This window comes from Pelophylax lessonae, assembly GCF_965119305.1.
Source record: "Pelophylax lessonae genome assembly, chromosome: 2".
NCBI classification, from domain to species: domain Eukaryota; kingdom Metazoa; phylum Chordata; class Amphibia; order Anura; family Ranidae; genus Pelophylax; species Pelophylax lessonae.
Genome location: NC_138769.1, coordinates 79,025,218 through 79,043,175, shown reverse-complemented (window position 1 = coordinate 79,043,175; position 17,958 = coordinate 79,025,218). Strand labels below are relative to the sequence as shown.

Below are 17,958 nucleotides of genomic sequence, written 5' to 3'. Positions count from 1 at the left end.
AAAAAATACATCACTTGCATGTTCAGGAGAGGAGCTTTTGGGCAGGAAAAAATGCTAAACGGGCTGAAATAGATGCAATCACATCTAAACAATCTTAAATGTTCATGCATTCCAATGACCAGATTGAATTAAAGTGATACTAAAGCTTGTTTATTTAAAATAACAAAATATGTTACACTTGTGTGCTCTGTGCAGTGGATCTGCACAGAGCAGCCAGGATACTCTTTATGGGTCCTCAGCTGGCGCTCCTGGCTCCTCAAGCAGTGCACCCAAAGAAAGCTGCTTTCCCTGGGGGAACCACTGTATGATCGCTCCTGAGCCACTGCTCTATGCGTCCATAAGACACAGAGCTGCCCCCCCCCCACTCTCTCCTCATTGGCTCACTGGCTGTGTTTAACAGCAGTGTGAGCCAATAGGCTCCTGCCTCAGTCAATGAGGGAGAGTTCCCATGCAGCCGAGGCTATCATGAACATTACTGGATCAGAGGAGGCTTAAGAAAGGATAGGGGGGGCCTCGGCCACACAATGTTTTTTTACCTTCACGCATAGAATGCATGAAGGCAAAAAAACTTCAGCCTTCAGAACCACTTTAATAATCTGGCCAATGAAATCTACGAACTACCAAACGCTTAGCGCACCTAAAATCGTGTGCAAAACGCAGATTTAGGTGCCTTTTCAAGCTGCTTTTTCCAGCCGGGAGTAAAGATGTCAAAAGAAGGGGGAAAAAAAAAAAAAAAAGTCCTGTATGCTGAGGCCTAAATAAAGCTGTCTGCACTTCTTTCCATCTACGTACAGGCCACAGTAATTACTTCCTTAACAGATCCAAGCTATAATTAACAAAGCATAACAACGCCACACACGATTACAGAGCATGCCTTTGTTTGGTCTTCATTTCCAGCAGCTAGTATCATAAGGGTTAAAATGATAAACATTTTGTGTGTTATTGCCAATAATCCAATAATGAGACCAGAGTGGATCAGGTGGCTGCATTACACAGGACGATTAAATCTATCACAATAGGATATTAAGTGACTGCTGGTTTAAGAAACCCGAAAATCAAACATGACATTCATTGGACAGCCTTCATACTACACAAGTCCCATAAAAGTCATGTATGAAGTGTCTTTTCTCCCACATGTGCACACAAATGAGTTTGTACCATTTAGATCAGCTAAGAGTTCAGTTTTGAAGTGGCGCCTTTGCTCTAACCGGTACAATGATCAGCAGACTCAGAACAAGGGCACAATAGAAAATGACTGTTCTATCAGGGATGATAAGAGCCCGCACCCACCTAGCAAACAGCCAATCATAGGCATTCCTTGCAGTCACATGTATACACGCCGCCACAAGGCATGCCTCCCCTGACTACGATTGGCTGTTTGACATCGCCGGGTTTGGACTCATGTCTTAACATGTCTGTGCTCACTCTCTATATGCCTTATTCACGCCACACGAGTGGTGGTGTGCACTGTGTAAAAATGCAACGGGTCCTCATTTTTTACACAGTACAACAAACTTTACTGCATGTCGCAAGCTGCTGCAGTGCATAAAGTAAAAGCAAACCCCCCTCCCAAAAAACATTGTACCTCCCCTGTCACCATGCTGACAGAAGAATGAATGAACTGCCATAGCGCTGTGGTAGTTCATTGGAAACTACAAGCCGACAGCCATGAGGGTTGCTGGACCTTGAAGTGTTCCATTGACAGGACTCTAAATGAGTCATGGGGCAGGCGGAGCTGCGCTCAGCCACTTTTTTTTTTTAATTTTGACAGCTAGCGGGAAGGGAGAAGATCCCCTGCTAGCTGTCAGATTGGGACGCAGGAGGAGCCGGTCTATTCATAGCATGTCTACACCCTGAATATGTATTTAACATGTTACAAGAGGTGAACTTATCCTTTAAGTATATTTGTTTGATTTTCTAAACATTAGTGGGGTCAAACTGATGTTCATTTTCAACAGCACTGGTGAGAAAATTCAAAGGAGTGGGATTGAAATTTTTCCTCTAATGAATTTTTAACAGTGGGGTCAATTTACTGGAGTGTGCAAAATCTTGTGCAGCACCTAGACGCCTTGTGGTTGGGGGCCTGGGGAAGGAGGGGACCAGTCTTTTCTTCCTTCCTTCCTCTTTTTCTTTAGGATTTGATGATTTTCATATTAATGACAATGGGGGACTACAGAGCCTCTCCCATTTGGGTGCAAGGCACCTTGCTTTGAGGCACTGGGAATATTAACCAAAACTATCGCCCTCACACTCTCAATGTAACCGACTTAGGCCCCTTTCACACATGCGGACCGTTCAGAACCGCCTGTCAGTTTTTTAGGCAGATCTGAACGGATGCCCCATTCATCTCAATAGGGCAGCAGATGTCAGCGGAGACATGTCCGCTGACATCCAATCTGATCCTGTCCGTCAAACCCTATTTTCCATCCGTCTGGCAGATCGGATGAGAACGGACAGGCGGTCCGTTTTCTCATCCGATTCCCCATAGAGGACAGCGGGAATCTAACAGCTCTGTCTCGGCACACAGAGCAGAGACAGAGCTGCCATCCGCCTGCTCAGTGGGTGATCGGCGGATCGATCCCCCGCTGAGAAAAACGGAGTCCACCAACGGAGCGGACAGTGTGAAAAGGGCCTTAATATTTGATTTGCTTTAATGCTCACAGTTATGTCTTTATCTTGTCTTTTGTGATAGCGTGAGAACACTTATTGAGCTTTAAACCCTTGGTAAGGTGTTGCTCCAATTGGTAGGGCCAGCCTGCCAGGTTTGGTTCTTTTGGTTTGGATGAATATTGATTAGGACAATCTGGCCGCTGACCATATTTGAGGTTGCATCCATCCTTTAACATTTGCTTGATAATGTTTGTATCATTTCATTTTGTAAAATCTCTTGAATAAAAATCTTTTGAAAGAAAATCTGGTGCAGCTTGGCAAAGAAACCAATGAGCTTCAAGGTTTTTCTTTTTTTAAATGAAGCTTAAACAAGCTGAAGTTAGAAGCTTATTGGCATGGCTGCACCAAGTTTTGCACTCTCCAGTTTTGGAAAATCAACTCCAGTGTATGTGGGTTTTCTTTCAGTAAAGTCCATTTGTTTCAAAATCAAATGTTAAAAACAAACAAAATTTTAAACTACTTTCAAAACAGTCATCAAGCTGCGAATGTACTGAGAATTTTCATACAACTTTTGATTAGAAAATAGTCTAGAGCAGTGTTTCTCAACCTTTTTCCAGTCAAGGCACCCTTTAAAATTATGGACATCGAGGCACCCTCAAAAAATTACAGACAGTCTTGATGCCCCCCATTCTAAAATGTAGAAACTATTCTATTAGTTTTACATAATGCAGCCACATCCACACGTAGGACACCCAACGTTAGAGGTGATTTATTCTCCCAAAGCAAATACACTTTTGCAAACGGTTACCAACTAGTATTCCAATGTTTCTCTTCTCCTTTAGTTTTTTTCCCCATCACTCAGCTAATGTGACCCAAAGCTGATGGAGAGAAGCAAGGGAGGGTCAAACAAGGATGATATGCAGGCAACTGACATCCTCCTTTTCAACTGATGAGGTCATTGGTTGCTAGGACCCCAGCAGCTAGAAGGTTGTAATGGTACCCAATGAAAACCTGTGGCTTTGTGTAACTAAAAGGTAGGCTTTATCCATCCACTGGCTTAAATACACTTTTAGAGTAATGTTTAGGCATTTTGCCAAGGCACCCCTGAAGAAACCTCAAGGCACCCTGGTTGAAAAAGGCTGGACTAGTACACAAACAACTTAATTGGTAAAGTCTGCTGAGATATCAGCCACTCAGGGAGGGCATTGTTTTCGCAATCAGCCAACTCCTAGTCCTGCACTGTGAAAAAACGTAAACAACGCAAATCAGGATGCGAAACGTTCATATGTAATAAAAGCAAAATACGAAACATATTAACTTTAAAATCTTATGTAAAATCTGAACTTTAGTTTTAGATAGAGACTTTACCCCTTTTCTACTTTATCAGGTCACCATTTTCTTCCACTACTGCCTTCGAGAAACACCAGGGAATGAGAGAGAATTTCTCCAAGGTGAATGGAGTTCCCATGTTATAGCGCTGGCCCATTGGAGTATTTATCCTCACCTCTCGCTCCGTTGACCACTCAAAAGTTTTGGATTTTCCATCAATTACAATAGTTAAAAGGACAACTAGAGGAGTGAATAAAACCCATAACACAGGCCTTACACACCATGAAGCCATACACAGCAAAATAACGGATTTCCACCACATTAGAAAAAACTTAGGTATAGTAATCTAGACAAAAGTTTGAAATTCCCCGATTTGTAAAGATATGAAGCAGAAGTGAAGAATCAGGAAGAGTCAATTAGTGTTTTAATTCAAAGATTTAAGTCAGAAAATCAAACTGCTGACAAAAAGCTGAAAGAGACCAGTCTGGATTTAACCGTAAGTTTTTATTTTAAAAAGTACAGAAGTTTCACAAAACTACGAAAAATATTACAAGTCTGAAAGCCCTTAGTGTACATAAAAAAGAAAAACTGAACACAAGTGTGTTGTTCAAATTCATTAGGATATAAAAACGGTAATTGTGCTCGATCAGATCTTCTGAAGGAAACACCCTTTAAAAAACGCCAGCTCAGCGCTGTGCCACAACCGCCACAAGTTCCTTTCTGATAAAGGTGTATTAAAAGGCGTATTATGTTCAATATGTACGGATTTGATTTCATCATTGCATTTCTAGATAAGAAATTTGATTTATTTTTCTTTGCTTTAGGATGTCAGCAATCAGATATGAGGGCAAAATATGTCTTGGCATATTTCAACACTAAAAAACTAGCCACTGAACAATGGAAATGGAAATCTGTAACAGGTATGTATTGGTTAGCAATAAAACAATGAAATCGTTAGACAAAAACATACATTCCCACCGAATTAGAATTTTAGAACATTTGTAATATTGACACGGTCCATCACATAACTGAAGAAAACCTGAAATTCATTTAGAATATACTCATAATGGATGTGGAAGTTTGGACCCCTTATTTTAATTAGGAAAAATTGTACAAATTGACCACACTCCTAAAAAGTATAGCTCTTCAACATTACAAAATTATGAATTTTAAGATAAAAAAAAACAAAAAAAAAAAAACTTTGTGGTTCCTGAAAAGACCTCTACTCTAGAGCAGCATATACACCAAGGGCCCCCTCTATCCTACTTCATAAAAGGCCCATTCCAAACTAATAGCTTCTTAAGGCAATAGCCAGGGGGTGGAGCTGCGACTCCGGCAACAACCGAAAGCTGAGTCTACTGCTGACTGGTTAGCACGGAATGTTCTCTGGTAATGGAAATTTTTTTTAACCACTTCTGGATCAGAAGGTTTTACCCCCTAATGACCAGGCCATTTTTTGCAATACAGCACTGCGTTACTTTAACTGACAATTGTGCAGTCATGCGACGCTGTACACAAATAAAATTGATGTCATTTTTTTAGCAGGACTAACATTGTGGCGGACAGATTGGACACCTAACTTACATCTGACACTTTTGGGGGGACCAGTGACATTACTACAGTAATCAGTGCTAAAAATATGCACTGTTCCTGTACTAATGACACTGGCAGGGAAGGGGTAACACCAGGTGCGATCAAAGGGTTAAATGTGTCCCTAGGGGGTGCTTCTAAATGTGTGGGGATAGGCTTGCTGGATGAACACAGAGACCTGTGTTCCTAAAGAGGAGGAACAAAGGATCCCTGTGTTCATCACTGGCAAAACAGTGGTCTGCCGCGTTTACCCAGCAGACCGCCGTCGTTCTGTCTCCACTGGGAGGGATCGCGGGTGCCTGGCGGACATCGCAGCTGCTGGACCCGCTGATTGGCTTCCCCTGTGGCCAATCGGCGCACAATCCCCCACTAGCTGACCTGCAATACGCCATACATGTACAGCGTTTCGCAGGACAGAGCTGACCTGCCGCCGTATAAGTATAGCGGCTAGTCGGCAAGTGGTTAAAAAGCCACAACGTTAAATAAATGTGCATAGAGTGATCTTAAAGCAATACTGTAATTTTACCCAGTGCCTGCAGAGAGCCCCATACCACCAGTTAGATTTACTGAGCCACACTACCAAGCCACCTTCCTCTCCCCTCCGAGAACAAAGCTAACAGTGCAAGGCTTCCATGTTCAAGCAAACACGTGACCATCCCCATGTGACAATACTCAACCCTACACAGCCAATCACCAGGCCCGAATACTATCGTGTGCAGAGGGGTGCACTGTGTCTTCATTCCCCTTGTCTTGGGCTTAGACCTGCTGGCATGCGGCAGCAGGGAGGAGGTGAAGGAATGTAGCGTGGCAAGTGTAAATGCCAGGGGGTGGGCTCTTAGGCCAAGTGACAGTGTGCCTTTAAGGAATCATCACCATATACCCTTTAAAAAAGGTCAAACAAACCCAAGTGGTGAGTGAAGATACATTTAAAGAGGTCTTGAGGAACTTATGTTAAAAATGTTATATGAATTTATTCGGGAAATTTGTTATTTTTAATTTTAATTTTGGACAAACAAGATAAAAATTTGGAGAGAGAAACCCCCCCCCCCGCCCCATAGCTGTCCTACTGCTTATTAATCCCACTGAATGGCCCTTCAGGCAGACTCATGAGACTCCCATCAAAAAATCAGCTGACAGCAGACAATCCTTACAGGTACAGCAGCGTACAACATCCGCAGTCATAAGTGGTATTGATTGCTATTGCACATAAAGGTCACAAACTTTACTTTTATTGGTCCTTCAACATGCTAGTCGGTAATGTAAGGAATCAGCATCATTCCTATAAATACAAGTACAATGCAGGGAGTGACTTTTATATAGCAGTGATGGAGCGTGTCAATATGAAGCAGAAAAATACAGCAAGCTCATCGTCATACTCGGGCTTATAACTCATTAGGAGAACACATTTAGTCATATTGCATTGTCTCTCATTCACTCGAGTACGAGGATGGCTATGACACAGAAACATTGAATCATTCAGTGTAGTTAGAAAGGACATGAAAAGGTCAGTGCCTTCACATTTAAAGCACCTTCAGAAAAGACAAATGTAGGCACACGCGTCTTCAAAGATACATTCCTGCATAAAGTTTTTGATTGATAAAAGGCACCATCGGGTCAATCTGGAGCAGGTGTGAAATGGGTCTGTACTGCACATCTCCGTATGACAGCACAATAGGACTATCCAAGGATGGGACTTCAACACTTGCAACAGCACTTTGTTAATCCTTAATGAGCCCACAAACTTAACCAGAGTCAAGACTTGCTCCGTCTCTGACTAACAAAGGTTTACAAGACTTAAGAATCACTCCTCCTGAAACAAATTTATCCATTCTGTAATCAGTGAGGCAAATAAAAAAAAAATCAATGCCACAACCTTACAGCCACCCTGGGAACCCTGGCAGAGAGATCATAGCTTCACTTTTTACTGCATCGGTCATCACCTGGTCTATGTACCATATATTCTAATGCAATTTTTACTAGAAAGCAGATGGCAGCACCTGCATATCATTCATTCTCTGCTCTACTTGAGATCATCATCTAGAATTTAAAGGGAAACTAACGGTTTTGGGTTAATGTTATTTTATATGCTTAACTTATGTTCTATACATAGAAGGCTTTTTGTAGCACAGCTGAAAAGTAATGGTGTCAATTGACATGAAAAAGAGACTAGCACTCCACCTGCTGGCTTAATAAGAGGACTACATAATAAGCAATATTTCATATTTACCCAATTTTAAAGCAACACTATCCACAACTAGGAAAAAAATCTGAAAATGTGCCTCTTTTAAAAGATGACTTTTATACTTGGATGTCCCACAAACCTACTCTTTTGACGATATAGGACTGCCAATAAATCTTCTGGATGTTTTGTATGCCTGGTCCCCCACAGAGTGCTCCACTGGCAGCAGTGTCTCTACTGTGTCCTGTAGTGGCCAGTGGATGAAAACAGCGCACAAAGTGGGGCGAAGAACCTAAAAGAAGGTCTTCGGATCTTGCCAGTGGCATCTCTAAGAAACCAAAAAAACAGGGCTTTCAGGCATTTTTTTTCTTTTAACAGGCAGCATTTGGTCACCTCCTGCAAAAATTGAACATATTATATATATATATATATATATATATATATATATATATACACACACACACACACATATACACATATATATATATATATATATATATATATATATATATATATATATATATATATATATATATATATATATATATATATATATATATATATATATATATATAATTAGTCCTGAATAGAAACTATGTACAAAACCAATTCCTGGCCAGGGTCCCAGAGAGCAGCAAAGACCTGAAAGCAGTCAATATAAAAAGGTAAGGGGACTGCCAAGTGGAGATACATGGGGCAATCAGATCGTTAACCCAGCGCTCAACTCTTTACCCAATGCAATGATAGATTTTGTCAGCTAAGTGGTTTCAAAAAACACATTAGTCCACTCCTGCCAATGGTTTCTGTCACTAATCTCTTCTAGTTAATATTGAAATGCACTTGAAACAATCTTGAAAGAAAAAAGGTGGGTGGCATGGGCAAAGGTACCATATGCAGTTGTCAAGGAATCACCTGCCATCTAATCCAAAGGGACAACAACTGCTTTCATAATATATATACAGGAGTAGCTGTAGTTGACAACTGCCCATGCATGTGCTGACTACATTGTGCAAACTACCCAAACATATAATTTGATTCATGTCCGGATGTCTGCTACACTGTTTATTAAACACTACTAATTAATAACCAAAAAATAATAAATTAAAAAAAAACACATTACAAAGACTGAAGCATTGCCTGGCATTCCTGCACTTGGATGCATGCCATAATCAGTGGTTTCCTAAAAACAAGACCAACTTATCCAACAGTTCATCAAAAACAGTTTATAGCTATACAAGAGTGCCTAATACTTGTCTGGTACCTTCCAAAGAAATCTGAAATATGGGGACATACCATCATCTTCTGCACTTCAGCTTGTGTTTATACCCTTACCCCCAGTAACTTAAAACCTGATGGATTTTCTGCCCAAAATATATAGATTTTTCTGACTAAGCACATAAGTGAAGTAGTAACCGCTGTGCAGAATCAGTTATTAAGCTGAAGGTACAAGTGAATTCAGCCAGTGGTGGATCCTTATGGAATGTGCAGGGAAGGAACAAAACCTTTTAGATGCGGTGCCGCCTGCGTATACAGGATACACAATGAACCTTTCAGACTATGGAGCCATCCTTGCTCTGTGCTGGAATCATGACAGGAATGGCCCCCATTCTGCTAAGATTTGGACCTGCTACCTTGGGAGCTGAGAAGCTTGGATTTTGGCTTGCTGGACGATCATGATCTTCGCTTAGTACATGGTTGTAACGGGCTTTTGAATAGCCATCCATGTTTGAAGGGGACAAGGATCCCAAAGAGGAGTGATTGCTTCCTATGTAGCTCCGGGCAGTGGATGTCCGGCTTTTAGGTGGTGCAACGTCCTCTCTAGAAGAATACAATGAATTAAAGACACATTAAACATAAAACAGAATGTAAAAATACTATAACATCTGCTATCTAGGTTATTGCTCAATGTCAATCCTATGTTTGTGTGTACTGAAAAAGGAACCCACTAAAGTCTAAAACTCCAGGTAAGCAAATAAACACAGGGTGTAGCCAGTTGTGACGTCCTCACGGTTACCAGAAGTGACCCCCGAAGTGTGATTTTTACTTGGATTAGTGGTTTTATACAGCACGGTTTTATCTGCATCATTTGTGTGTTTTTAGTGTCCTCAATAAATTGTATGTTAGTTTTTACACTACGTGGAGCCCTTGGGTTTCGGTTTTGACATACTCATGTATGCAAGAGCCGAAAAGGGCTCTGGAAGTCGGGATCCTTCTCTTGTGGGACGCTTGACTGTTGGAGATGGCTGGAGACCTGGCTTGTTAATGTGCATTATAACACTACGCGTTACGTGACTTCTATATAATTTGAGAGTCATGCATATCTGCTAAGCATCTGTGTGTTCTTGGTGGAGGAGCCACACGTGATGTGGAATACACAAAAGGATGATTAAAAGAAAGCACTGACCACTTTATGGAGAATTTTTTTTTTTAACTTTTCACATTGATCTGATTTTATGAAGCACAGCACATTGGTTTTAGGTATAGTTAAAGAGTTAGAATGTATATGAATGTTTAGACCTGCCCATTGTGCTGAACTACATTGTGTAGGTGTATTATTGTTTTATGCAAAAGGAATGGCACCACAACGCATCCGACTGTGCTGCATGCATCCCTGTGTGTTGAAGTGTTGAAGTAACTTGGATTATCTGGTGTGAAGGGGCCCTAACGTGTACCCATCCCCATGATACATATTGCTTGGTAACTTGGGCCACACTGGACTCCCCATGTATCTCAGAGTACTAGCCAAATCTAGATACATGCATGGTTTCTGAAGCCAATAAAACAGATTAATATTCCCACCTTATTTCATGCTCGATTTCCTTCTCATATTTTTTTTCTTTTTGTTTTCTGCAGCAACAGAAGATCAAAATGCCCAGAATAATAAGGAAAAGTAACGTCCCAATAATGGCTCCAGCGATAATCCCAGCTGTGTTTGCAGCTAAAACAGGGAAAACAAGCCAACTTAACATAAGCACAATTGTTATTCCACATCAGCCATTTACAGTAAAAAAAAAAAAAAAAAAAAAACTATAGAACATTTCCTACCAAGGTTAAGAAAATGAAAAAAAAAAAAAAAAAAAAAAGATTTTTGCCTTATCTGTAAAATCAATTACCTGTGACATGCAATTTACTAAATTTTTTTTTTTTTGCTTTGCAAATGTATTCTCTCGCTTTGTTAAATTTCCTGCTTTGTTGTATACACAATATGGAAACCAAATGGAGTTTTTTGGGCTTTGTACCATGCGATGTACATAACATGCCTACAGCTTTGACGTTCCATAAAAAAAAAAAAAATCTTGAGTGAATAATTATTTCATCTCTTTTGGGCTAAGAAAACCCCAAATAAGATGTGGTCATACATATCTGCTTCAAAATCCCAAGCTGTATCCTCCAGCAGGGCTTTTTGGAACAGCGGCCAGAAAAGAGGAAGAGCCCAAGCATGGAAATTAAGTCTGGAGGGTTTCCTGTGGAAAGAAGTCCTTGAACTGTATACAGTAATAGGCCCAGATACTGCAAGCAAATAGAGACTTCTAGTGCCAAATTTCTGGCAATTTAGGATCCACCCAGAGTAGACATCCATCTACGTATCCAACAATGGGGATGCCCTGAGAGTAAAGCAAGAACGGGGTTAGCACCTTAGTGACAACCCAAGGAGCAAAGGGCAGGCCAAAGGAAGGGCCACAGATTGGTAATGTCATGCATTCACAGTAAATCCAAGGTAGTGTTGATCAACTAGGAGGGGGGATGTGGAATGAAGAATGAGAGGTCAGAACAAAACCTGGGTGAACCGAAGTAATGACTGACTGGCAAATTCCATACTGAATTTTTGAACCCAAAAGAAATCTATTGAGAAACTTTGGTTTCAGTATGGGGAAGATGCCACCCATCGCTTTGGGGACTGTGAAATAGATGTTGGAAACCCATCTTCCTCCAGCTCCATTGCCATGACCCCTTGGAATTGCAGCTGCTCCACAACAGCATGGACATCTGCCAACGTTTGACATGAAGTGGGGTGGAGACCGAAATTCTGGTTTTCAGTTCCATGGAAAAAAAATATTCCGCACTCAAGCATCTGAAATGCCTGGGACTAGAAAACCAAGAGAGGTTTCTCCCACTTATATTAAATACAGTAAAACCTTGGATTGCGAGCATAATTCGTTCTGGAAACATGCTTGTAATCCAAAGCACTCTTATATCAAAGCGAATTTCCCCATAAGAAATAATGGAAACTCAGATGATTCATTCCACAAGTCCTTCAGTTTATAGTCTATATACAAAGATTATAGCAATGTGATAGGTTGTGCAACCATAAAATGCTCATCCACAATATGCAGCCTTCCCAAGGGGATTAGAAGCAAAATCTAGCAGAGCTACAGAATATAAGAGAGATGAGAGGCGCATCTAAGTGTAGCAATATGGTTACATTTAATGAAGGTTCAACATTTAGCAACTTACATGATTGATGATTAAAATAGGCACCCCTAAGTATGCAGGCATCCGGGGTAAAGCTGTCCACATAGACCATCTTCTGAACCACCGTCTCTCACCACTGTCAGTCTGCAATCCTGACCGGGAAGAATAGCCTGCAGTAGAGTTATCTGAAAGTGAGGCTTTGAATCACTCTTGGAGTGCAGCGGGGAAGGGATGATGAAGATGGCTGTGCAGAGGATGGGTCTATGTGGACAGCTTTACCCCAGATGCCTGCATACTTAGATGTGTCTGTTTTAATCATCAACCATGTGAGTTGCTAAATATTGAACCTTCATTAAATGTAACCATATTGCTACACTTTAGAGGCTCCTCTTTTCTTTTTAATACATGACGCTACTTGTATATCAAGACATCGCTTGTATATCAAGTCAAAATTTATTTAAAAAATTTGCTTGTCTTGCAAAGCACTCTCAAACCAAGGTTTTACTGTAATGTTTTATTTTTTTTTAAATAAACATGTTATACTTGTCTGCTTTGTTAAGTAGTTTTGCACAGAGCAACCCAGATCCTCCTCTTCTCGGTTCTACCGCCAGCACTCTTGGCCCCTCCCTCCTGCCAAGTGCCCCCACAGCAAGAAGCTTGCAATGGGGGCACCCAAGCAGGCATGCTCCCAACCCACGGCTGTGTGTCCATTCAGAGTAGTGGGCTCGGTCCCACCCCTCTGTCTCCTGATTGGCTCACTGGCTGTGACTGACTGCAGCAGGAACCAATGGCTCACGTTGCAGCCAAAAGCCAATCAGGAGTGTGAGTAAAGGCAAGGCTCTCATGGACATCACTGGATCGAGATGGGGCTCAGGTAAATATTAGGGGAGGCTGCTGCACACAGGTTTTTTTTACCTTCATGAAACGAATGCAAGAAGATAAACAACGTGCCTTTAAAACCATTTTAAGTCTAGCTGTAAGTAGAATGAATTAAAAAGAACAAAAACAGAATATTTAACCCAATTTCTTTGTAAAATATGAGGGATCATGTTATGCCGAGTAGACAGACACCCAACAGGTAACGCTTTAAAATTGACCACACTTGTGTAGGCTTGTGACGGTATCAGATTTTCATGCTGCGATTAATTGATTAAGGTTTTGCCACGGTATACGGTATTATCAAGGTATTCTATTATTAAATTTAAATTATTAATTTCCACCTCACTTCAATTTCATTGCTGAATTTAGGGGCTTTGGTTCACTTATGCACATTATTATATAGTCAGTCAGTACAGACTCTGAACCAGGCCTAAAATAGGTCATCAAGCAGTGTCTGGCCTAACTGGTGATAACTGGTCCTGGCGCTCGGCTCCGATCCGATGGCCTGGTCATTAAGAGGGCAAATCCTTGTGGTCAAGAAGTGGTTAAACCTGAAGGAGGTGTTGTTTATAAATTACTTTACTATTGCTTTAGGCCTGGTTCACATGTATGCGGGTTGGCGGCCCACATTTGCACAGGCATAGCAGCCCATTGATTTGAATGGGCTGCTATGCCCTCATTTTCCGCAGAAAAAAGGTGCATGCAGCATTTTTTTAAAATTCAGTGGCCTTGAAATCCATCCTGCTTTTGCACCATGCGACTAACCTGCAGTTCCTGCTCTGGCAAGCTTTCTGCATTTTTTGTATACATGGGCACGGCATTTAAAAACAGTTTGCGTGTGCAGCAACGGCAGGTAAGTCGCATGGTGCAAAAGAAGGATGGATTTCATGGCCACTGCATTTTTTTAAATTCTGCATGCACCTTTTTTCAGCTGAAAACACAGGCATAGCAGCTCAAGCCCATTCACATCAATGGCTGCTATGCCTGTGCAAATGTGGGCCCCCAACCCGCATACATGTGAACCAGGCCTAAAGCAATAGTAAAGTCATTAATTGGTTAAACCTGCAGGAGGACCGGTATTTTTATCTATTAATGACTTTACTATTGCTTTAGGCCTGAAAACCGGCATATGTCTACACTTGTGGAATGGTGCCAAACTACAGTACTTAAAATTCTCCATAGACGAAGCTTTAAAATATTCTACAGGTTATCAGTTTAGAGTTACAAAGGAGATCTAGTGCTAAAATGAATGGCCTAGTCAGGAAGGGGCGCAAATCTTCTAGAGGTCAAGTGGTTAAGATCTAGTAATGATAATGAAATCCCTCAGGCCCCAATGGTCTAATTTGCTTCTGTACTCCCTCAAGATTGTGTATATTGTGGTCAGATAACTTGCTATTGGATACTTGTGGCAGCTGACCAGGAGTACCAACCTGCAGATCCTGGCAACACCAGATGAGGAGCTAATTTTGGGTAATTGGTTTTGGATCTGTGATGACACATGGGACAACCCTGATAAGGCTAAAAACTACTTTATTGGTTGAATTGTAGCTTATTATCCAGTAAATGGAAAGACACCAACATAGAGTATGCTATAAAAAACACCAATGGAATACTTACGGGGAACAACATTGAGGATGAGCACGCACTCATCGGTACCAACTCTGTTCCGGGATGTACATCTGTATGTTCCACTAAACTCCTGAGAAGCATTTTTTACACTGAGAACACCTCCTGATGAATCTAAGCAAAATATAGATGAACAGAGTTAGGAACAAAGGAGGGCCAAAATACTTGTTATAAATTATTAAGTCTAATTTATCAAAAATTTCCAAATCAAGAGCCATCAGTATTTCCACAAAGCAGACAGACTACTGCCTAAACCTGTCACAAATCTGCACATTTTTAGTGAGGGAATGGCAAAATACTCTTCGCTGGAAAAGGGTCCTTGCGTCCTCCGATCCGTTTCAGGTGCAAATTTAGTCAAAAATTTAGAACCAATTCGCACCTGAAAAACGGAGAACAGGGACGCACCAGACCCCCTGCTGTGAGCCGCGGCCACAGCAAAGAATGGCGATTAGGCAGGCCAAGCAAAAATGTATTGATCTACAAATATATATTTGCGGCGCCTATCAAAGTTAAATCATATGTGCCAAAAATTAGAAGTGACAAAACCCTAGATACTAGAAACTCTACTCCAAAAGGCAAAAATATTTCAGCAAAGTAAAAACACACAACAGTCATGTAGGTGCTCTTTAATTGCATAACAAGTCCATAAATAATATTATTGTGAATAGAAAGTCTATAAAATTATATAGGGATTTTAAAGTGAATAAACCAATCCGTGCAAGTGCAAAATTCTTCCTAAATTCTATCTTACACCAAAGATGATCGCCACCAACTCTTCTAATGTAGGACCACACAATTGGTCACTCATCAAACTTGAGATGAAAAAGCATTTGGCATGCTACACCAATTACTCAAAGCAGCTCTTCCCTCTGCAACCAGCCAGAATGCTGCAGGCGACAGCTTGGAAGTCATACACTAGACAAGAGTTGGTGGCAATAATATTTGGTGGTGTTCAATATAATTTTGGAAGAATCTTGCACAGATTGGTTTATGGACTTTAGGATCACAATATCATTTTATAGTCTATTCACAATAATATTTACGGACTTTTTATGCAATTAATGAGTACCCACACAACTGTTGTAGGTTTTACTTTGCCAAGATAATTTTGTCATTAAACTCATTATCTATGGTTTTGTCACTTATGATTTTATGGCACACGTTAAGATTGATTCTTTTTAATCAAGAATTTGTATCTCAATACATTTTTGCTTGGCCTGCCTACTCGCCATTCCTTGTGCCGACTTTAATTTGATTCTATGTAAAATGCTGAAGTGTGCATCCTCTGGGCACAGGTTCACTTTAAGAACCCCCTACCAATTTAGATTTTTTTAAAGTGAAAGTTCACGCAAAACCTAACCAAGGCTAACCCTACTCCCATCTGCACTCTAAGCCTATTCTATCTAGCCTGTAAAGAAAAGATATGTTTACTTACCCAATTCTGAAGCTGCTCTGGTCCAGTCCCATGATCCGCATGCTCAGCAGCATTTCAATGTAGAGGAAGGGCAGCAGACAATAGAGGCCCTATAGTAAAGCCTATGGGTGACATCTCCCTGGCATTTGCAGCCGTTGTTGGCGATCTCTCTACACAGAAGCTGCCGCTAAAGAGATCATGTGACCGGACCAGCTTCACAATAGGTAAGTACACAGATCTTTCCTTTACAGGGTTAGAAAGAATAGGCTTAGAATGGGGGTGGGAGTAGGTTTAGCCCTAGATTTTGACTGAACTTCTACTTCAATGCGATGGGCAGAATCAATATCAAAAAGTTTACATGGCAGGACCAGATTCCACTATTAAAATAGATTTTCGCAGACAAAAATTGCTTGTTCTGGTCAACATCAGTCCTGAGAAACTGGTAGTTAGGAACAACACACAGCCAGTGTAACTAAGGTCTCCAATGTTCCAATAATAGCCTGCAGCACGGTTGATGTTACAGAAGAGAGACCCAAAAATATTGCACCTGGTGTTGAGGGTGGAAGCTTCTCCAGCCCACTGATTTTCTCCCAGGAGTAGGTAACTGGAGCAGATCCTTCTTTGGCGTCACATTTTAGGGCAAGGTCACTTCCAATCTCCTGTTTTCCATCAACGAAGCACCTGGTCTTTCCTGGCTTAACTGTATGGAAAGACAATAAATTAGGTCTTCTAAACTTGTAACTCCCAAAATTTCCTTCTAAGACTCAAATCACTATATTCACCCCCATCATCTGTGCACCAAAAACAGACACCATTTTCATACTGCTGTTGCCAACCAATTAATCTCAGAGAAGACTTACTATACACAGTCAGACGCATCTTCCTGTTCTGGGAGCCGGGAAGCTTCTTTACTTTGCACTGATAAGCCCCAGTATCTGATTCCTTCAGATTAACAATCTCTATGGAGCCGTCACCATTTGCAGGGTCACTAGATGAAAAATGAACTCGATCTTTCAGTGGTCCGGTCTCCTGGTACACGACACCCGTATTGAAATTAATAATCTGTTCCAAAACAGGGAGAGCAGAAAAACGAATCATTCACACTCCAGTTTACAAATCTAGACAGTTATGTTACCGAGCTCATGATTTTTGATGCAGCATAGGAAACGGAGATTTGTTAAAGTGGAACTTTAACCATAACAACTTAATGAAACAATAGATATGGTAGTGTAACGCTACCCTACAAAGAATTAAATGTGTATAAATGTTTTCACAGACTCATGTGGAAAATAAATGATTAAAGGTAATCATCAAGACATGTAAAATGAATAAAGTGCAACACAAGTATATAAAGTGATCAATGTGCTTGAACGAGTATGTAAATTTAATCCCAATGTGTTTTGGGAATACACACAAAACAGTGATATGAAAAATCATATGTAAAAACTGGGAAAGCAGAAAAGAAGAAAACTATTAAAAAAATAATACTATATACACACATATATATATATATATATATATAAGTATTAAGTCCATGTAACGAAAAATCCTATAAAATTATTAAATCCCTTCAAACATGGTAGGTGGTATGTGGTGGTCCTCTTTAACCACTTACGGACCACCCACTGTGTATTTACTTTGGTTCTTTGATGTTTAATACCGGGGTTATGGCAGCAGATAGATGCTATAACATCCGTTTATAACCCTGGTATATATTTTTTTTTAAACGGCGGGCGGTCCGATTTGACATAAAGGTGGTCCCAGAGGCGGATTTGCCATGGGATCACCTTAATGGGCAGTGGGAGTGGTGTCCCCCCTCCCTCCGCTTACCGGAGAAGTCGGTAACATGGAAAAATGATCCGGTGTCAAGACGCTTCCTCCCAATGGCCTTAAAAAGCCATTTTTTCCATCATGAAAA

At 40.8% G+C, this 17,958-nt stretch overlaps 1 protein-coding gene across 2 annotated transcripts in view; it reads right to left on the bottom strand.

Moving 5' to 3' along the window:
- Window positions 1-17,958, bottom strand: part of CXADR (CXADR cell adhesion molecule) — an 88,817-nt gene that overhangs the window by 17,778 nt on the left and 53,081 nt on the right. Inside the window, exons 3-7 of one of the 2 annotated variants that reach the window (XM_082245667.1) lie at window positions 16,901-17,102; window positions 16,588-16,740; window positions 14,618-14,740; window positions 10,508-10,646; window positions 9,340-9,526 (exon numbers count right to left, since the gene is read on the bottom strand). In XM_082245667.1, coding sequence (XP_082101793.1) covers window positions 9,340-9,526; window positions 10,508-10,646; window positions 14,618-14,740; window positions 16,588-16,740; window positions 16,901-17,102 — 804 coding nt within the window. Of the gene's footprint in view, window positions 1-8,810; window positions 9,527-10,507; window positions 10,647-14,617; window positions 14,741-16,587; window positions 16,741-16,900; window positions 17,103-17,958 lie in introns of those variants that run through there. The other variant, XM_082245666.1, reaches the window with a different exon arrangement.